General features: G+C 39.4%; 1 protein-coding gene across 4 annotated transcripts in view; it reads right to left on the reverse strand.

The window, feature by feature from the left end:
- fbxo38 (F-box protein 38) overlaps positions 1-20,908 on the reverse strand; it is a 55,920-nt gene that overhangs the window by 12,379 nt on the left and 22,633 nt on the right. For all 4 annotated transcript variants that reach the window (XR_008572848.1, XM_054791700.1, XM_054791699.1 and 1 more), the window contains 7 exons: positions 20,452-20,622; positions 18,358-18,500; positions 17,864-18,065; positions 13,435-13,584; positions 12,709-12,864; positions 7,109-7,771; positions 4,727-4,827 (listed from right to left, as the gene is read on the reverse strand). Coding sequence is in view for 3 of the 4 variants with exons in the window: in XM_054791700.1 (XP_054647675.1) it covers positions 4,727-4,827; positions 7,109-7,771; positions 12,709-12,864; positions 13,435-13,584; positions 17,864-18,065; positions 18,358-18,500; positions 20,452-20,622 (1,586 nt within the window). In the remaining variant the exon portion in view is untranslated. The remainder of the gene's footprint in view (positions 1-4,726; positions 4,828-7,108; positions 7,772-12,708; positions 12,865-13,434; positions 13,585-17,863; positions 18,066-18,357; positions 18,501-20,451; positions 20,623-20,908) is intronic.

Consider the following 20,908-nt stretch of genomic DNA (forward strand, 5'->3'; position numbering starts at 1 on the left):
CCCACTAGATTTCTAAAGTCTGTGCTGAGCAGTTTGCTACAACTCACACATCTACTGTACTTAACATCTCAATTCAGACTGGAACATTTCCAAAGGCCCTAAGAACTGCTGTCATTAAGCCTCTTTTGAAGAAGAGCAGTCTTGATGCCACAGTACTGAACAATTATCGGCCCATATCAAACCTGCCATTCCTGACAAAAATGTTGGAAAAGGTTGCATACCAACAGTTTACTGACTTTCTCCTCTCTAACAATGTGTTTGATATTTTCCAGTCAGCTTTAAGGCCCCACCACAGCACTGAGACAGCTCTGATCAAGGTGACAAAAGATATCCGTCTGAAAACAGATGCAGGTAAAGTCTCAGTTTTAATTCTGCTGGACCTGAGCGCTGCCTTTGACACAGTTGATCACGTGATTTTATTACAGAGGTTTGAAAATTGGGTGGGAATCTCTGGTACTGGTCTAAACTGGTTCACGTCCCATCTGGAGGACAGGAAGTACTTTGTTGGAATTGGTAACTGTGTCTCAGCAATTAGGCTATGACCTGTGGGGTTCCCCAGGTCAGAAGATTGCTCAATCTGTACATGCTCCCTCTAGGCTAGCTAACAAGCAGCTACAATATGTCCTACCACAACTATGCAGACGACAAACAGATCTACATGTCACTGAACACATCTACGTGAACATGGTCCTGCAGATTTATCTTGTCACTGCATCAAACAGATCAGTGTGTGGATGCAAAACAACTTTCTCCAGCTAAACTCAAACTGAAATCATTGTTTTTGGCCCACAGAAACAGAGAGAAAGTGTTATCAGTCACCTTGAGATTCTTTCTCTAAAACCTCTGCACTGCAAGGTCTCTGCAATGGCTTCCTGTTGCTCAGAGAATAGACTTTAAAACAGCTCTGCTTGTGTACAAGTCTTTTCATGGTGTTGCGCCAAAGTACATCTGACATGTTCGAGCCACATAAACCATCTCAAGCTCTGAGAAGCTCAGGGAGTGGTCGCCTGCGGGTGCCCAGAGTAAGTACTAAACACGGTGAGACTGCATTTCAGTTTTATACTGCCAAAATCTGGAACAATCTTCTAGAAGATGTGTGACAATCCTCAACTTTGGCAATGTTCCAACAACCCAGGCTGAAAACACTTCTATTCAACTGTGCATATGGCAACTGAAAGTATTGCCATATGCACAGTTTCACAAATAAGGTGAAAAATCAAGAGTGTAGACACTCTTGATTTTTCACCTTATTTGTTTTATGAATGATTTATGGAATTTTATGTAATGATTTTTATGTGATGTTAGTGATTTTACTCATGTGTATGAATTGTGCTCTCTGAATAAACTTGCCTTGCCTATTCTGCTGGAGTAATGCAACTTCTCTGACTTTGGATTAATTGCAGTCTTTCTTGAGCAGCTCTGATTATTTCTTATTGCCAAGTGGTAACTGTCATTTATTCCTTGATGGAGGAACCATTGTATTAATTAAGGAACACTAATTTAGACGCACTATGCCGTGCTTGGGCGCAGATCAGCACGCTCACACTCGCCAAATGTGGCATGAAGGCAAGGTATGATTGGCTAGTGAAGTGGATGCTCTCACCATTTGTGGCTATGTTTTGGTACCTTCTCTTCCCCTAACCCTTCACCAATTTTCCCTACTCAGGCTCTAGTCACAGTCAATGATGAGACCTAACGCTGTCTTTTCTGTCTTTCTTCTTTATCATCCCTCTAAACATGTTCTGTTTGGTGGTTTTAACAGTACATTTGTAATGCCACTAGAACAGGAGTTTTTGCCAAAACAATCATGCAGTTTACTCATATTGCATGTCTAAGCTGCTCAACAGGGCAGGTTTATCAAAAAAACAAAAAAAAACAAGATGCACATCATATGTACAGTGCATTGCGAAAGTATTCAGCCCTCTTGAACTTTTGGACCTTTTGCCACATTTCAGGCTTCAAACAAAGATATAAAATTGGAATATTTTGTGAAGAATCAACACTAAGCCGGACACAATCGTGAAATGGAACAAAATTTAAACAATATTTTTAACTTCTATTTTTTTAGAAATAAAAAACAGAAAGTGGGGCGTGTGATATTATTAGGCCCCTTTACTGTCAGTGCAGCCAAGTCACTCCAGAAGTTCTCTGAGGATTTCTGAATGATCCAATTTTGACCTAAATGACTGATGATGATAGAGTCCACCTGTGTGTAATCAAGTTTCAGTATAAATGCACTGGCTCTGCTCTGCTCTCAGAGGTCTGTTTAAAGCGCAAACAGCATCATGAAGAGCAAAGAACACACCAGACAGTTCCGAGATACTGCCTGGTGTGTTCTATCTGGTGTAGATAGAAATTTAAAGCAGGATTAAGATATAAAAAGATTTCACAAGCTTTAAAGATCTCGGTGCACTGTTCAAACAATCATTTTGAAATGGAAAAAGTATCAGACCACTGCAAACCTATCTAAGCCACCCCTCTAAACCTTTAGCCCAAACAAGGAGAGCACTGATCAGAGATGCAGCCAAGAGGCCCGTGATCACTCTGACTGAACTGCAGAGTTCCACAGCTGAGGTGGGGGAAACAATCCATCGGACAACTATTAGTCGCACACTGTACAAATCTGGCCTTTATGGAAAAGTGGCAAGAAGAAAACCATTTCTGAAAGAAATCCATAAAAGTCTTGCTTAAAATTTGTCATCAGCCACCTGGGAGACACACCAAACAAGTGAAAGAAGGTGCTGTGGTCAGATGAAACCAAAATTGAACTTTTTGGGCAAAATGCAAAACGTTATGTTTGGCGTAAAAGTAACACTGCACATCACCCTGAACACACCGTCCCACTGTCAAACATGGTGGGGGCAGCATCATGGTCTGGAACTGCTTTATTTCAGCAGGGACAGGGAAGATGGTTAAAATTGAGATGGATGGAGCCAAATACAGGGCCATTTTGGAGGAAAACCTGTTGGAATCTGCAAAAGACCTGACAATGGGGAGGAGGGTTACCTTCTAGCCCACATGTGTCAAACTCGTGCCCTGGAGGGCCGAGACGCTGCAGGTTTTCTCTCCAACCAGTTTCTTCAGCAGATGATTTAATTGATGAGCTCCTTCCCACAAACTGAGGTGTTGATCATTAAAATCACCTGCTTTAGTGACTGGCTGGAAAGAAAACCTGCAGTGTCTCGGCCCTCCATTGCATGAGTTTGACACCCCTGTTCTAGCCAGAACATAACGCAAAATCTACAATGGAATGGTTCAAAACTAAACCTATCCAGGTGTTCGAAGGGCCAAGTCAAAGTCTAGACATGAATCCAATTGACAATCTGTGGAAAGATCTGAAAACTGCTGTTCACAAACACTCACCATCTAACCTTACTGAGCTTGAGCTGTTTTGCAAGGAAAAATGGGCGAAAATCAGTCTCGAGATGTGCAAAACAGATGGAGACATACCCCAAAAGACTTACAGCTGTAATTGCAACAAAAGGTGGTTCTACAAAAGTATTAATTCAGGGGGTCAGAATAATTTTGCATGCCCCACTTTTCAGTTTTTTATTTGTTAAAGTTTAAAATATCCAATAAATTTTGTTCCACTTCACAATTTTGTCCCACTTGGGCGTTGATTCTTCACAAAAATTCCAATTTCATATCTTTATGTTTGAAGCCTGAATTTCATTGCATAGTATAACTGCCTGTTTTACTATGCATATGACAATAAAACTCTTGAATCTTGAAATGTGGCAAAAGGTCAAAAAGTTCAAGGGGGTCGAATACTTTCGCAAGGCACTCTACAGTTGGACTGTACGGGTCCAAGCATGATAACTTGCAAGGGCAACTGTTGCATTTGTTTTATAAGAAGCCATATGCCATAAATATAATTCAAAGTAATTTTAGGTAAGCTATAAATATGAATAAACATGCTCCATTTTGAAATAAATGAAAGTGCATTGAAGGCTCAATTCAACATCAGATTCAAATGCGACACCCAGTGGCTTCAAAAAATAACATATTGGTTCCACGACTAATACAAATCCTACTAATTTTCTTACTGCACAAGTTACTGATTTAAGACTGACGTATTTATCTCATCCACCTCCACACTCCATTTTTTCTGTTAGAGAAAAGGCAAAATATGGTACAATAAATGTGTTTCGATGATCCACCAAATAAACAATGATGTGGAAACAAGTTGAGTAAATCCTACTGTACGTACGGCCGGTCTACGTGCAAAAAAAACAAGAAGCACACGGAAGACACGCGCGTGACGTGTTGATTTTTCGAGCCGAAGACCGGCTGCAGAGGTTCTTTGTCATGTCAAACAAACTCTACTCACACATTTCGTATGTCTTTGTGCGTCGTCTGTATGGCCAACATGTGTCTTTTGGACATTTTGCTGGTGTCAGGTTTGGGCAAAATGTCAACTTTTTCGTACCTCGCACTTGCGGACTTTTATGTGTGATGTGCACCACACGTGCACCCGACATACGTAATTAGTGCGGCCAACGCACGTTCAGAAATGTAATCAGTCCTCCATGCTTATTGAGATCTTATTCCTTCACGGTCACCACAACTACTTTCTCCATGCACAAAAAAAAAAAAAACTGAGCCATTTGGGGAATGCCAAAAAACTCATACATCCGGCCGATTGTGACCTAGGCTTAAACACGTACATTCCATTGATCAAATGATATGATAGAAAAAGTGTCAGTGTCAAAGTGCTGGATGGTACCTGTTCATGGTCGTCTTCTGTAACCGGGTCTGAAGTACTGGTTGATTTGTCAGCCATTCTTTTCCTCCTTGACGTTACACGGGGCCTGGCTCTTGGAAGATCTAGCCATAGACATAAGTGTTCAAATTCATTTAAACAAACATGTTTTTGTGTTTATGAATGGAAATCATTTTTTTCATTAGCGTTACTGGAAACACCTACACAACCTTAGAGCACATTTCTATCTTCATTTGTCCAGTAATAATGATGAATATTGGCAAGAAAGGACACAAACTTTGGAATGAACTCTAATGTACTGTACAGTTGTGGGGGGAAAAAAAAAACACCCCATGGTGTCTTCATTTTTTCTTGACTGTAATAACATGTAGCACACCCTTTGAGTTGTTGGAACACAGGCTAGCACACATGGTATACAGATATCCTCAGATTTCAAATAATTAGATAAATGCTAATTATGTAAGGTCAATTAGTTGCTCTATACCACATGTCATTTTGGTTGATGTTTTGGGGTTTGACTTTATGGGCTCAAACTTTGGGATTTAATAACAGTGCCACAATGGGTTTATTTGTCAGAGAAATGCCAGTGCCACAATGGGTTTATTTGTCAGAGAAATAATGGAACAGCAGGGGTGCACCTTGTAGCAAATTTTCACTCATTTGTGTGCAGCGCTTAGAAAAGTTACATGGCAGGGTGTCCTTTTGTCACAGGACTGTAGATTCCTGTATTTCGGTTCATCACCATTACAGAGGTACCTTCAAGCAGCATCTTGGTACCTGCCCCAAGTCGTGTTGGTTGGTAAGCAATATTACACAACATGATTAGTAAAATGATTTCCACTGGGTAAAGGGTTGGCACATTATCTAAGCAATGAATCATTACATCTGTGTAAATTTGTGCGTAGAGAAATGGTAGCCATAGTAGCCAATAGGGATGTAACGGTACACAGTAAAACTGTGTACTTTTCAGTACGCCCTGTACAGGACAATCCTCCTTGTGTGTGTGTGTGTGTGTGTGTGTGTGTGTGGTCTGTCCAGGCTGGCGAAAAGCCCTCACTGTGACATAATATTCCATTTTCCATACTGTACATCAGGGGTCTCCAAACTTTTCCCAGTAAGGGCCACATAGTGAAAAATGAATGGATGCAAGGACCACTTTCATATTTTGTAAAGCAACACATGTACTGTAGATATGCTAAGAAACTATATATTCTAAAATACTAATTAAAAAAATTCATCTCAGCTTTGTAATATAGGTGGAAAAGCCTTTTATTTTTTTTATTATTCTTTTGGTAATATTATGACGCTATTCTCATAATATTTTGACTTCACTCCCATAATATTATAACTTCTTCGCCAACCTAGTTGTTCAAAAATTACATTTGTTTTGTTTTGTTTGTTTGGAGATTATTTAATTTCTTTTCTTTTAAGTAAACCCAGTCTTCCAACACATATGATGACCCAGCGACTCTCTCAAAATGCCGGAGGAGTAATCCAAACAAAGTCTCCTTGTGAAAGCTGTTGGAGATATTGGCAAGAAATTTGTGTGCTACAAGAAAGGATTTTAATATATATTTTTAGATTTTTTTCATATTTATATTTTTTCTTTAATATTTCAACTTTATGGCACTGAAATTATTTTTTTCCTCATATTATTACAAGTTTATTCGTGTAAAATTCTCTTTTTATTCTCATTAGAATACAACTTGTAAAATTACTGTTGATGTCTCCATTTTTGCACTTTTTTTTTTTTAGTTTACTTAAATTATATTTTTAGAATGTGCCGCAGGCCGCAAAAGGCCCTCGCGCCGCACTTTGGATGCCCCCGCTGTACATCTTTCCAGTGAGGGTCAGTTTGCCTAAAAGCAGACGAAAAGGCACTAATTTGCTTTGTCACCTATACCACAAAGCTTATATATATATCTTATAGTACAATACACTGACCTACAGTTAATGTACACATCAAAGTGGCAACCACATCCTTCCATTTTTCTGTATGCGTTATCAATTTTTTTTTTGAGAATCTTTATTGGAGAATTACCTGCAGGTAAATTGCAATTCCATTTTCAAGCTTCATTTGACAAATAATGTAATGTAATGATAAATAATAAAAAGAGAATTTTGGGAGAAAAGTTGTTCTCTTTACGCACCAAAAATATACCGAGACAAAGCCGAAAACTTAGCCCAATTACCGAGATACGGACTGTACCGTGGGTTACCTGTGCTGTTGCACCCCTAATATTCAGCAAAATAATTTTGTGATGGAAGTTTACTGCCATCTTGTGACTGCAGTGAGTAATACTACATAAGTTCAAGCATTAGTTTGACTTGTGTTTCTAGACTGAAAGCTTTTTCCCCATTATTGATATCGTCAGTGAACATTACCTGTCTCAGGTACCAGACACACAGCAGACATTCGAGTGCAAGACCGGGTCAAAGGTCGTCTGGGTATGGAGTCCTCATTTCTGTTCAGACCTCGCTTTGAACTTGACCGATGAGCAACAGGGAGTGGTCGTCTGTTCCCCTGACCAGCCAGTTGCCGTGAAGTCTGATTTGAAGCAGAACCAACAGGTTCCAGATGTTCTGCATCAACAGTGCCGGAGGTCTGCCTTACCCCAGATTCCCTTGTGCCACTGTTGCAAGAGTGACTTTCTGCACTCTCTCTAGTTCTGCCACTTTCCGCAGCACTGTCCATAGATATGGTTTCTCTGTGGGTACTCCTACTACCCACCCCCTCATGTCCGGGTCCAGCCCCGGCCACACATTCAGTCGCCGGTCTCTCTGCTGCCCCACAGACACCAGAACCCTGCACTGTGCAAGGGTCTGCTCTTGCTGAGGTCTCCCCTCCTTCTGTGTTGACTCCTTTACTGCTCGTTCTACGGCTGTTATCAGACGCAGCCTTCATGTCCGCCTTGATCTGTTCACTGGTCACCTGACAGCTCTTTTCACAGCTGCCCACAGATGTAGGAGGCTTCCCATCTCCATTCAGGGAGACTGTCGCTGATGCAGGCACATTGGTGCTCCTCCGCAGAGGAGTCTTCCCTTTACCTGGAAACATATTGAAGTCATACATGATATTCTCCAGTATACACAATCAACGTGTCACACACACACACACACACACACACACACACATACACACGCAGTTTGGGAAATCATTATTCCATTGCCTTTACTCGCTTCCAAAATACATGACGAATCCAGAATTTGATGGCATTGTGGTATGGTTTATATTAAAAGGGCAACAAAGGAGCGAAGTCAAGAAAAAGCACATTAGATTTATGGAGAGGCCAAACCAGTCTGCAGACTTTAATCCTATAGAAAATATGTAAAGTGGACATTTTGAGATGCAAAGCAATGTTTTGGGATGGGGGGGCGATTCATTTGATCACGGCTGCAAAATAAGCCAAAAGAGAGCCAGACAAATTGTAAGTGGAAGCATTTTGATAAAGGTGAGCAACACTATTGAATTCAAGAAATTACTCATAACAAAACATCAAGGTGGTGTCCGTGTTGATCTCGCTGCCACATTGTGTCTTTGGCAATAATCACATCTTCAATGAAGGTCAAAGTAACCTTAAATGTTCACTTATCCCTTTTATTCATCATCGATATGCATTTCTAATTGTTTTCTGCATGCAAATCTATAATTGTAAAACTATAAAAACTAATTTTATCTTAATATTTTTGGCTTTCTGGAACAGATTGATACCACTATGAGGGCTGTCAAATTAATCACGATTTTCAAATATCACAATGTCACACTATGTCTGAAATATGATAATTTTTCTGTATTTTATTGAAACATAGATCAATGACGGCAGGATTATATACAGTGGTGTGAACAAGTGTTTGCCCCCTCCTGATTTCTTTTTTATGAAAACACTGGTTTCTTTCATAGCAGAATATTTGAATCAGACTTTAACTGTGTTATTGTGAGCAATGAGGAGTTGCGTTCAAAAACACCATGTCATTTAAGTTGATTTGACATTTTGAGTGAATTTTCTGGGATTTCTGAGCATACTCAAATGCAGCAAATTGTACATCCTCATTAAGAGTTACAAAGTGAGTGATATCAACTTATTGTTATTCTTTGCATTTCCGTTTATTTAGGCCACACATACGCGCGTTAATAAAGCTGTTGTGTTAATAAAGCTGAGTGTCCATGAATGCATCTCGCGGTCTGTCTAGTGACAATGAGGAAGTGTTGTCGTTGCAATGACAAATGGACTACAGACGTGTTTGTTTGTTTGCTGTTTCATGGTTGACTACAGCCTAATATTAGTCAAAAAATATTTTAAAAGACAAGTCATATGTGGTATTGTGGTCACTACGTGTCAGTAATTACGCAAAACAATGTGACATGACAATATATTGCCTTCAAGGAAAACTGCACTTTTCGAATTTTGCCCAACATCCACAATCTTTATGTGAAACATTGCCGCATATTTCTTTCCCTTTCTGTGCGTTGTAAAGACAGAAAACAAGTTAGTTTGAGGGCTCTAACAGTGCACGTCATGGGACACACGTACAGTATTTCAACAATAAAGCCCTCTAAAAAAAACCTCTAACAAAATTTTTATCATTTTATCTACATGCTGTGATCATACATTAACAAGTACATTCATGATCAAATGTAATACTTACAGTTTTTGCCTTATTTTTTTATCATTTTAAACATTACCAAAACTTCTTTCCAAGGCGCATTGATTTCACAGAGGTGATAGGCGCTAATGCTACTTCCGTCAACATAGCAGCATACAAACAGCATGTCTGTGGTTTTACTAATGATGGACGACTACTTTTGGACAAATGAGGAACCAGAACCTTATCTTTTAAGCCTGAATATAGGCAGGATAAGCTACAGGTTATCACCTTAGCTCCTCTTCACGCTTTGCGCTAAGCGTTTCATTGATAACAGTATAATGAAAACAGTCACTTACAATGTCTGCTCTCATTGGGATGGCTGTGTCTTTCAGCATAAGACTTGCTCCCGTAGAGCTTGTACACAGTCCTTGGGTAAAAAATGCTGACAAGAACCTAGCATCTTGTTGAGTCTTCGTAGCAAAGCGTCTGTGTAGGCTCTCAGTCGTACAGCAGTTGTCCAACGAGGGAAAGGCTTCTTGAGACGTCATCTGTACTTCTGTGAAGAAGGTGTCGGACGTTTCGCTCCTCATCCGAAGAGCTTCGTCAGCGAGCTAATAAGTGCTGGTAGCCTAGGCCTTAAATACAGTATTACTGTATTCTTTAAATACAGCCTTAAATAGGCTGTATTTAAGGTAGCCTAGGCCTTAAATACAGTACCTTAAATACAGTAATACTGTATTTAAGGCCTAGGCTACCAGCACTTATTAGTTCGCTGACGAAGCTCTTCGGATGAGGAGCGAAACGTCCGACACCTTCTTCACAAAAGTACAGATGACGTCTCAAGAAGCCTTTCCCTCTTCGTAGCAAAGTTGAGAACCAGTAGTATCCACTCTTCTCTCCTGTCTTGTGGTTTAGTTGGAAGCGTGTGGAATCTCAAAGTTCATCAACTTTTCGGCTTATTCCCATAAACGTCTACAATACACGTGCGAGGTATGATTTAGAACCTAGCGTTAACTTTTCAAAACTCACAAACAACACAGCTGCTAGCTGAACTAGGTAGTATACCAATCGGCAGTGGCTTGAGGCGTTGTGAGTGACGCTGAGACTGACGAGACATTGTGCTACGCCGCAAGATAAATAATAGTTCTTCTTTTTAGCTGCTACAATAATGCTGTGGTTTGGTTAATATACAGGTCACTTATGTAAATGGACATTGTTGGTGTTTTTTTTTTTTTTTTAGTTTTTCTTTTTAGGGCTTTATCGTCAAAATAGGTGTGTCCATTGTTAGCACGCTCATGTTAACTACTTTTTGCCTTTAGAATGCACAGAAAAGGAAAAGAAATATATGTTCATGTTTCACATCAGGATTATGGATGATGGGCAAAATAATAATAAAAAAGTGCAGTTTTCCTTTAACACTGCAAGTAGTGCAGCCATGGCATATCCGACATGATTGAGTGGGGGAAAAAAAGTGGTAGGTTTTTGAAAAGCTTGAAACCTTTCCTAAAGATCAGAATAAATAAATTGCAAGCTAACTAGTTAGCTCGCTAGAATGCTACGTTTAAAGCCGTGGCTGTCTCTTGTGTCCCTGCAGTGATCAGAGCAAAAATGTTCAACAAGATAATTGCTAACTGAGGTGGAGGATGTATTTTACTTAAAAGGTTTTATACTTGTCACATTTGGCTGAGTGCCACCTTTACAAGCAACGGTGTATTTCCGATTACCCAATCACTAACTCTACGAGCTACAAGCAGTAATGCAAGTCAGGTGTATTGGTGACTATGTATTACAATATATGGGGACTTACATTGGTAAAATATTGTAGTTTGGGAAATCTTACTACGATCGTGGTTATCCTACTTACTGTGTTGCAGTTCCCTCTAAACGTCTGTATAGTGTATCACTTTCGTGTTTATTGCTCTACATGGGAGACTGTGATTCGAAACCCATGGCACATAATAACTATCAGCATTGCAGTGCATCTTACCGCTGAGTTGGTTTATCCATAATCAGAATAATAACCTCGACTGAACTGGAGACATCTGTTCACCACCTACTTTACCGCGGAGGTGTAACGGCGAGCTTCATGTCAGCTGACTGATCTCATGTGACATCTCCAAAGTGACGTTTACAATGTGGGTGACACATGCGATCAACCCACACTACATTCGTGATGGACGTCCTGATATATAAAGTCTTTTTGGGAAGAACAGAGGCCAGATGTTTCTTAGGTTTCTCACCAGGGTTGCGCACACATCTCAGGAAGGATTTGGGTTAGAGAGACATCACCAAAGCAGAATGTTTCCACCTCCATGTTTGACAGTAGAGATGCTTTTGTTGCTGAGTCCACTTGATTCATGCAAAAAGCTCTATTTTGGTCCTTGTGTGAGTGTTTTCATGTCAAACGTTCAAACGGGTCTGTACATGTCTTCATGTGTCTTGAGCAGGGTGGCCTTGCGGGCACTTCAGGATCTCAATCCATTACAGCAAAGTGTCTTACTAATGCTTTTCTTGCTGACTGTGCTTCAAACTCCCTCGTCATCATTTACCAGCTCTTCCCTTGTCATTGTGGGCTGCTCCGTCACGTTTCTGTCAATCACCTTTACCCCACCAGCTGACATCTTGCATGGAGCTCCAGAGCCTTCCATTTATTAATGATTGCACCAATAGTGCGCCTTCTTTCCCAGCATCTTCTTCATGCTGAGTTGATTTAAGATTAGGAGTACTTTGAAAAAGGGACAGGACTAATGTGTGTGCTTCACATGGGTACATAACCAGCTTTATAAGTTGCTTTTTACATTTTATCTCTCTGTATTACAATAAACCTGCCATAAAGTTTGAGACTTTTCACATCTTTGTAAGGATGTGAACTTAATAGCTTAATAACTAACATAACATCATTTTCTATTCCATTTAAAAAAGGTCCAATATTGTGTCAATCCTAGAAGAATCTTCCTAATAATTTGATAAAGCCAAACTATACACCTTCATCATTTGGACATTCATGCAGTGTCAGGCTCAATAGATATCTACTCCCCTAGTACAGTATTACAACCATGGATTCTTTGGGTTATTTTTGCATGCACACAAATGACAATACTAGTATCCCTGCACCATTTCTTGGTGGCTTTTGTTACTTTCAGTGTAGCTTTCATTTGGTGATACAAATGAAGCTCATCTTAAGCGAGTCACCAACTTATCAGTGGGAACCCAAAAAGATCCTACTAACGATGAAAGTATTGGACTAGCATGCACTGGCTGTGGCAAGAGAATACATGGAGTACATACGGACAATGAAGGGCGCATTCTTAATAATGAATTGTTAGTATTTTTCCTTAATGTTTCCCAGTTGACAGACATCCATCACAGCAACAAATAACCTTAAGCCATGTACACACCTTCTGTAGTAGAAATAGGTTGCTGTGAACAGGAAGCTGGTGTTAATCTTGAAGTAAGGCCTTCCTCCTCCTCACTGTCCGAATCAGAGAGGACCGGTGGGGGCTTTGGAATGGTAACACCAGGCGGTCTACACTGCTGGACCAAACCACTGGGCCCTAGGGAAAGACATAACACTTGCTAATTTGCATTTGCTAATGGAAATTAATAATTCATTAAATGGTTAAATAGTAGGTGTGTCACGAGACACACAGTTCACAAGGCGAGACGATACACAAGATGGGGTTTACGAGAACAAGATGAGATTTTAACGTTACTTTTAAGAGAAGTACAATGAAGAAATATAAAAAATAGATGACAATATATTGTAATCTACTGTAAACAATGATAAATTCTACTGTAACACTCTTCTGCACTGTGTGTAGAAGAAGACGACAATGTATGACTCACAAAAGCGCTCACTCTGTTCATGCCTTTGTTCTATGGAAAAAACGCGGCATGGTTTTGAAACCAATGCACAGAGTGAACCCTCAATGTTGTCACATTTTAATTTTGAGAGATCTTTTGACCCGAGATCCCGACACCCCTATTAAATAGTAAAGAAAATAAATCATAACATGAACAATCATTAAATATCATTATACATTAAATACAAATCAATGCATATAACTTGACTTTTGATATATAAACTGCATGTTCCCATTTATGCCAAAAAAAAAAATTCATACCTGCTTGCTCTTCGTCATCCTCAGGAGGTTGTGGTGAAGCATTGGGACGACTGGGCCCTGTAACGTCATCAGCTACCGCCCGCTCTGCTCCTTTCACGTCCACCCCAACGTTCTCCTCTTCATCCTCTACACCATTGACCTCTGCTGGTGCTGAGGAGAAAACACTCAATCATGTTTTCAAATCTCACTTTCATTAGAAGCTTGGGCAACAACTTAACGCCAGTATGGATGAACACAGTACAGTCTTTCATTATTCTATTTGCTTGTGCAAATGATGGCAAAAATCTGAAACAGAAACTTGGAAAACAGTTCAGTTCTTTTTGTGTGTGTATACCAATTCACCGGGGTATCCATACTGCATAGTAGGGCTGGGCGATATGACCTCAAATCAATATCACGATAAATTGGGCAGTTTTACCTCGATAACGATAAATACATGATAAATCCCCGACCAATATATAGTGTGTCTTTGCCATCTGAAAAGAATTGCAGGAAATGCAAATTAACTGCTTTTCGTTGATTTATTGACCAACTGGCACACATTACTTTCAATGAAATATAATGCACGTAACGGGAGGCACCTATTCCGCTACCACGGAGTGGATATTGAAAGAGTGAAAAAACATTTTTTTCTGGGGATCATAATAGACGAAAAAATGAGTTGGAAATCTCATATAAAAAAATATACAACAAAAGGTGGCAAGAAATACTTAAATACTGAATAAAGCAAAATTTGTTCTTAATCAAAAATCACTCTGCATAGTTTACTGTTCTTTGGTATTACCATATCTAACTTATTGTGTGGAGATATGGAGCAATAATTATAAAAGCAATCTTCACTCACTCAATGTACTGCAAAAAAGATCGGTGAGGATAATTCATAATGCCGCGTATAGAGAACATACAAACCCTTTATTTTTAAAATCACAGATATTAAAATTTGCTGATTTAGTAAATTTTCAAACTACTAAAATAATGCATAAAGTTAACAATAACTTGTTACCCAAAAACGTCATAGTCTTTCTCTATAACAGAGGAGAAATATGATTTTATAGGAAAATTAAGCTTAAAACACTTATATGTGAGAACAACGCTGAAAACCCACAGCACTTCAGTATGCGGAATTAAATTAGGGAACAGATTAAGTAAGGAAATCAAACAATGTACCGAGATGAGCAAATTAAAAAACAATACTACAAGCAGTTGATGTTTGCTAAATATAAGGCAGAAGAGTCTTGATTATTATACTTATTGTTCTTGCTTGTTTATATTTTTATTATTTATTTTTATCAGACTGATTATTATATGGAAAAATATTACATGGAATGCAGGAAGTGAATAATATGTACTGCAACCATCATGCATGTTCAAAAAAATTTAACCAAACCAAACCAAAGCCTTCTGAAATAAACCTCCAAAAGGCGCCAACAATGCTACATTTAAATAATGTGCTTTGGGGGGTTACGACAGTTTTCATGCTGACTTTACATTTCGTGTTCTTTTGCTCAACATCATCTTTGTGGAACCCAAAATAAATCTCCCTGGGACTGCAGTCCACAAATATGAATGTATCGTACATACCCTAGCATACTACATCCTGTACACACGTACTAAGCTACACATACAGCCACATAACATGACTGGCATCACATCTAATGCAATTACATTACTAATGGCCACTTACCACACTGCACAATAAGAACGGCATTGATAACAACCCAACCTGCCACAACCATGTCAGGTAATATATTCCAATAATAATAATACCATTTATAAATATAGTGACTTTCTAATGCGAGTGCCATGTTGGCTTTAGAAACCGGATACATAACCATCAGCAAAATTTCCATCATCAAAACCATTTACAAAATGAAAACAAAATTTCACATGTTCTTATAGCAATGTGACCATTTATTAGTGACATCAAATAAAGCATGGAATCCTTAAAACCTGCTACCAACAGCAAACTAATCATGGTTTCCTATAGAGACGCTTTTGGATCCTTCAATTTTATCAAATTATCAGCCCATTTCTAAACTACCTTTTATCTCAAAGATTTTAGAAAGAAGTGTTCTTGAACAGATGCAGCCTTTTTTAGGTGAAAATGGGATTTTAGACACCTTCCAGTCAGGTTACAGGGCCTTTCATAGCACTGAGTCTGCACTTTAAAGGTTTTTAATGACCTGTTTTTAATGACTGACACTGGTGGTTCAGCCATCTTAGTGCTTTTAGACCTGACTGCTGCCTTCGACACAGTGGACCATACTATTCTTTTATCTCGCTTGGAAAACTGTGTGTGTCTCATGGGGACTGCCCTTGAGTGGTTCAGGTCCTATTTGTCGGGAGATGCCTTGCTGTGGGACTTGGTGACTCCACCTCGTCAACTGCCCCCTGGACTGTGGAGTCCCCCAGGGATCAATCCTGGGGCCCATCCTATTTGCTCTCTACCTTAGCCCACTTAGTACAATTTTTAGAACGCATGGCTTCTCCTATCACTTTTATGCAGATGACTGCCAGATCTACCTACCTTTTACAAGAAAAAAACATGCTCCCCTGTCACCCCTTCTTGAGTGCTTAAGTGACGTCAAGGTCTGGTTGGCTCAAAATTTTCTAAAGCTCAGTGAGGGGAAAACAGAAGTTATCGTCCTTAATAATAATGACCCCCTCTTGGACTTGGGCCCCGTCAAGAATCAAGTCAGTTCCACAGCCACCAGCCTTGGCGTCATAATTGATAGTGATTTTAAACTTAATAAACAAATCAACGCCGTTGTAAAATCTTGTTTTTATCATCTTCGGCTTTTATCCAAAGTCAAATCATTTTTATCATTGCAACATTTTGAACAAGCCATGCATGCTTTTATTTGGTCACGTCTGGACTACTGTAATGCGCTTTACTCGGGAATAAACCATAAATTACTCTCTCGCTTACAGTTAGTCCAGAACTCTGCAGCACGGCTTTTAACAGGAACCAAAAAGAGGGAGCATATTACCCTAATTTTAGCCTCCCTGCACTGGTTGCCTGTGAGTTTTAGGATTGATTTTAAGATTTTATTGTTTGTTGTTAAGGCTTTGAATGGGCTGGCCCCTCAGTACATCTCGAACTTCATCCAAATTTACACTCCAGCGCGCACATTGAGGTCCGAAGGCCAGCTACAACTGGTGGTGCCTAAAACCAGACTTAAGACCAGGGGAGACCGGGCCTTTTCCGTAGTTGGCCCAAAGCTGTGGAACACGCTCCCCCCTCATGTAAAAACGGCCCCCACAATTGAAAGCTTTAAGTCTCGTCTTAAAACCCACTTTTATTCTCTGGCTTTTAACTCGGCGTGAGTCGTGTGGTCCTCTGTGTCTTTTACTTTTTTTTTAGTTTTAATTGTTTTAGTTATTTTAGTTTTTAATTCAATGTACTTTTTTTTTTTTTTACCTACTTCTTGGAATGTTTTGCTTTTATTGTTTTTACTTCCGGTTTAAATATTTTACTGTTGTACGTTTCTTTGTTTTTATTTATTGGATTTTTTAGTTTTTACTGTAGTGATTTTTACTTTTTATTTACACTTACATTTACATTCCCTTATTTTATTATTATTTGTGGTTTTGCTAGTCTGTGCAGCACTTTGGAAACAGTGTTTATAAAATGTGCTCTATAAATAAAGTGGATTGGATTGGATTATAATGTTTTTCTTATCTTGTTCTTTATTTGTGAATTGTCAATTTTGCATAATTGGTCATGATACATGTTTATTGATTTTTTTAAAGACTTTACAAATCCATATATTTCAAGTAAAATATTTGTGTATCATTCGGAGTGACGTTACGATGAAAGCACTATTGTACACAGAGAGCAGTCATTTCCAGCAGCACGCCAGTATCCAACTATTAACATAGCTAGTTAGCTACGTCAGCGAGTGCAACTTGTACGGCTGAGATGTAACGGCGAGTCAACGTGAGTTGTCGATGTGAGCCAAGAAAAGTTGGAGACTTTTATATACAGATGAGCCAAAATGTTACTCTACTTTGATTCCCTTTGTATGGACTTATTTCAGGAGCAAAAGGCAAAAAAATAAAAAAGGGAGCACACGCGCAACTCCGTTTTTCAACACCAAATTTATCGACATGGGCAAAATGACGTTGGTTATCATAGTAAATTTCGGTAACGAAACATTTTTGGTTTATCGCCCAGGCCTACTGTATAGCTCATTTTTGCACTTACAGGACAACCAACTATGCTGAAATGTAGCTTCAAACATGTACACAAGTGTACAGAATGTCACATTTTTACAGTGGTGAAAGTATTTTTCCTGTATAATTATTTTGAATGACGGGAAGAACAAATTGTGTTTTGTTTTTCAAGGGGCCCCTATATAGTACAATAAATAAGCATGTAAAAAGGTTCTGAGTGCTGCTGCTAAGTTGGGATGGAGATGGAACTTGCCATTGTGTTGCTGCTGTTGTCTTTGGTTGTTGTTAACAGGTGGAGGGGGAGGAGAAGGAGGCAGATTAGCTTCATTATGGTGGTGGTGGTGGTGGTGGTGGTTGTTGTTGTTGTTGTTGTCGTTGTTGGCGTTCTGGTTACTGACCAGGGCAGAAGAGACGCCAATACCAGTTCCAGCACTTAGGCCCACTCTGGCACAGCCCTGGGACAAAAACAAATGATCAAGAAGACATTAAAACATCTATTATGTTATTTCTCCAATGTCTTTACTCATTCCATTTATCATGCAGTGACATTTTAAAAACACAAGCACTGATTAATTTTAATTACCTGCACGTTTTATAAATAACAGATTACCTACATTCAGAACTGGTTCATTTGTGCTTGTAAAACAGTTTTTGACATGGCAAAAACCTGTTTATGATGCCACATGTGTGTGGAATAGAGAAAGAAATCATTCTCTACTTACATCTGAATGTAAACAAACTGGTTACCTTGGGTGGTTCTCGAAACATCTGGTCCAGGCATATGAACTCTAAACTGGGTAGTGCTTCTATGAACTGGGAGAAGGACTCCAGTTTGATAGCATGACAGCGAACCAGTGTCAGATCAACCAGTCGGTTCCATCTGGACTGATCTGAGAACACAAAATGCAGCACATAATGATTTACTCATACAAACTAACGGATATGAATTAGGGATGGTACAGTACATGTTCAGTCCACCCTGCATGGGAAAATCCACCTTAAGGATTGTGGGCTTTTGCGGTACATTTTACACTGTTTTTTGTGTGTGCCCTCCCATGCGACATAAAGTCCTATTTCCCACACTGCACAGATTTGTCAGTGAACATGATCCCTGCTGAGCTCTTATCAAATGCACTTCTGCCACCTTGTGACCATTTTTATAGCTTCAAAACGCTCTGAAGTGTTAATGCATTAGTGGAGAGTTGTGTCATCACCTCTTTTCCTCTTGAGCAAAAAAACCCCGTAAAAGACATACAGGTACTACCCAAAAAATTTGAATATCAAGTAAAAGTTCTTTTATTTTGGCAATTTAACATAAAAGATTACACCAACAAATTTTACTGAGCCGTTACACACAAATTGACATTTCTCAAGCAGTTCCTTGTTGTAATTTTGCTGATTAAGATTTTCAGCTTATTAAAACCACAAACCCACAAACTCAGAAAATAGACTGTGAAAAGCTTCAGTTCTGTAGGTTCAAAGAGTCAAATTCTGATCAGGCAAGTAATCCAAAACACCTGCAAAAAAGTCCTGAGCCTTGAAAAAGTCTGTCTTAGGTTGGCTCAGAAGACTTCAGACATTGGGGGGGGGGGGGGGGGGGGAACGACGACTCCTGATCTGACAGTTGTGCAGAAAACTCTCATTGACTTGAGAGTCAATGAGAATTGAGAGTTGAGAGTAGACAGTCAAGTGGAAGGAAGAAGTGTGGAAGAAAACGGTGTACAAGCCAGAGAGATGACCACAAGCTGGAGAGGGTTGTCAGGAAAGGGCCATTCAAAAGTGTGTGGGAGTGTCATAAGGAGTGAACCGATGCTGGAGTTGTTGCTTCAAGAGAAACAACACGCAGGCGGATGCTGGACATGGGCTTCAATTGTCGAATTCCTGTTGTCAAACTTCTCCTCAATAGTAATCAGCACCAGAGGCGCCTTTCCTGGGCAAGAGAAATGAAGGACTGGTCTGTTGCCCAGTGGTCAAAAGTCCTCTTTTCTGATGAGAGCAAGTTTTGCATCTCATTTGGCAACAAAGGTCACATGTCAGCTGCTGGTGTTGGTCGTCTGTGCTTCATGAAGTCAAACATAACCGTAACCATCTACCAGAACAATTTAGAGCACTTTATGTTGGCTTCAGTTAAACAGCTTTATGGAGATGCAGACTTCATCTTCCAGCAGGACTTGGCACCTGCTCATACTGGTAAAAGTACAAAGTCCTGGTTCAACGACCATGGGTCAACATGTTTGATTGGCCTGCAAACTCACCTGACCTGAACCCCATAGAAAATCTGTGGGTCATTGTCAAGAGAAAACTGTACGAGAAGAGACCAAACAATAAAGAACAGCTAAAGGCCACAATTGAAGTATGCTGGTCTTCCATAACCCCTGAGATATGCCACAAACTGGTAGCATCCATGCCACGCCGGATAAAGGCTGTTATTCAGGCAAAAGGGGCCTCAACCAAGTACTAAATACAGGTGCAAGAGTTTAGTTTTGGAGGACTTGCATTTTTGTATTTAAAACCCTTTTTTACATTGACTTTATGTAATATTCAAATTTTCTGAGTTTTTGAATTTGAGTTTTTTTAAGCTGCTAGACCTGATCAGCAAAATCCAAAGAAATAAAAACTCAAAATATATTGATTTGCATATTATTTGTTTATATGTCAAATATAACTAATAGTAACTAATAGAGAATTTTGGGACAAAAAGTTGTTCTTTACGCACAAAAAAACTGGACCAAAATCGTAGCCCAAATACCAAGGTACGGACCGTACTGTTACACCCCTAATATGAAGATAACATACAAACACAGTGTATGTAAGTGAAGTGTGTGAAGTAACAGTGATCACCTGTAATCCAGTGGTGGGGGTTATGAAGGTGAGGACAATTGTAGATGAGAAGGTATTTTATATTCGAGAACACCTCATTCACCACTTTGATTCCAATATCAGTGATGATTCCTGGGTTCTCTACCACATCAGCAAGACCATTCTTCACCAGCTCCGAATGACTCATCTTACCTACATTTCAACAAACGCAAAAACATGACACTAAGGTTCACCCATAGGTGCGTACATTGATGCGACTGTATGCAACTTCTCCAACACCACCAGCGGATAGCATATGTTACCAATAGTGGTTTATTATTTAACCTTTATTTATCCAGGTACGTTCATTCAGAGCAGATTCTCATTTGCAATGCCAACTTGGCCAAGAAGCAGCAGACAACAGAGTAAAAGAATGGATTGTACAAAAAATGTATAGATTTTTTTACAATTAAATATTAAACGGCATAAAAATTATCAG

Source organism: Dunckerocampus dactyliophorus, chromosome 11, assembly GCF_027744805.1.
Source record: "Dunckerocampus dactyliophorus isolate RoL2022-P2 chromosome 11, RoL_Ddac_1.1, whole genome shotgun sequence".
NCBI classification, from domain to species: Eukaryota; Metazoa; Chordata; class Actinopteri; order Syngnathiformes; family Syngnathidae; genus Dunckerocampus; species Dunckerocampus dactyliophorus.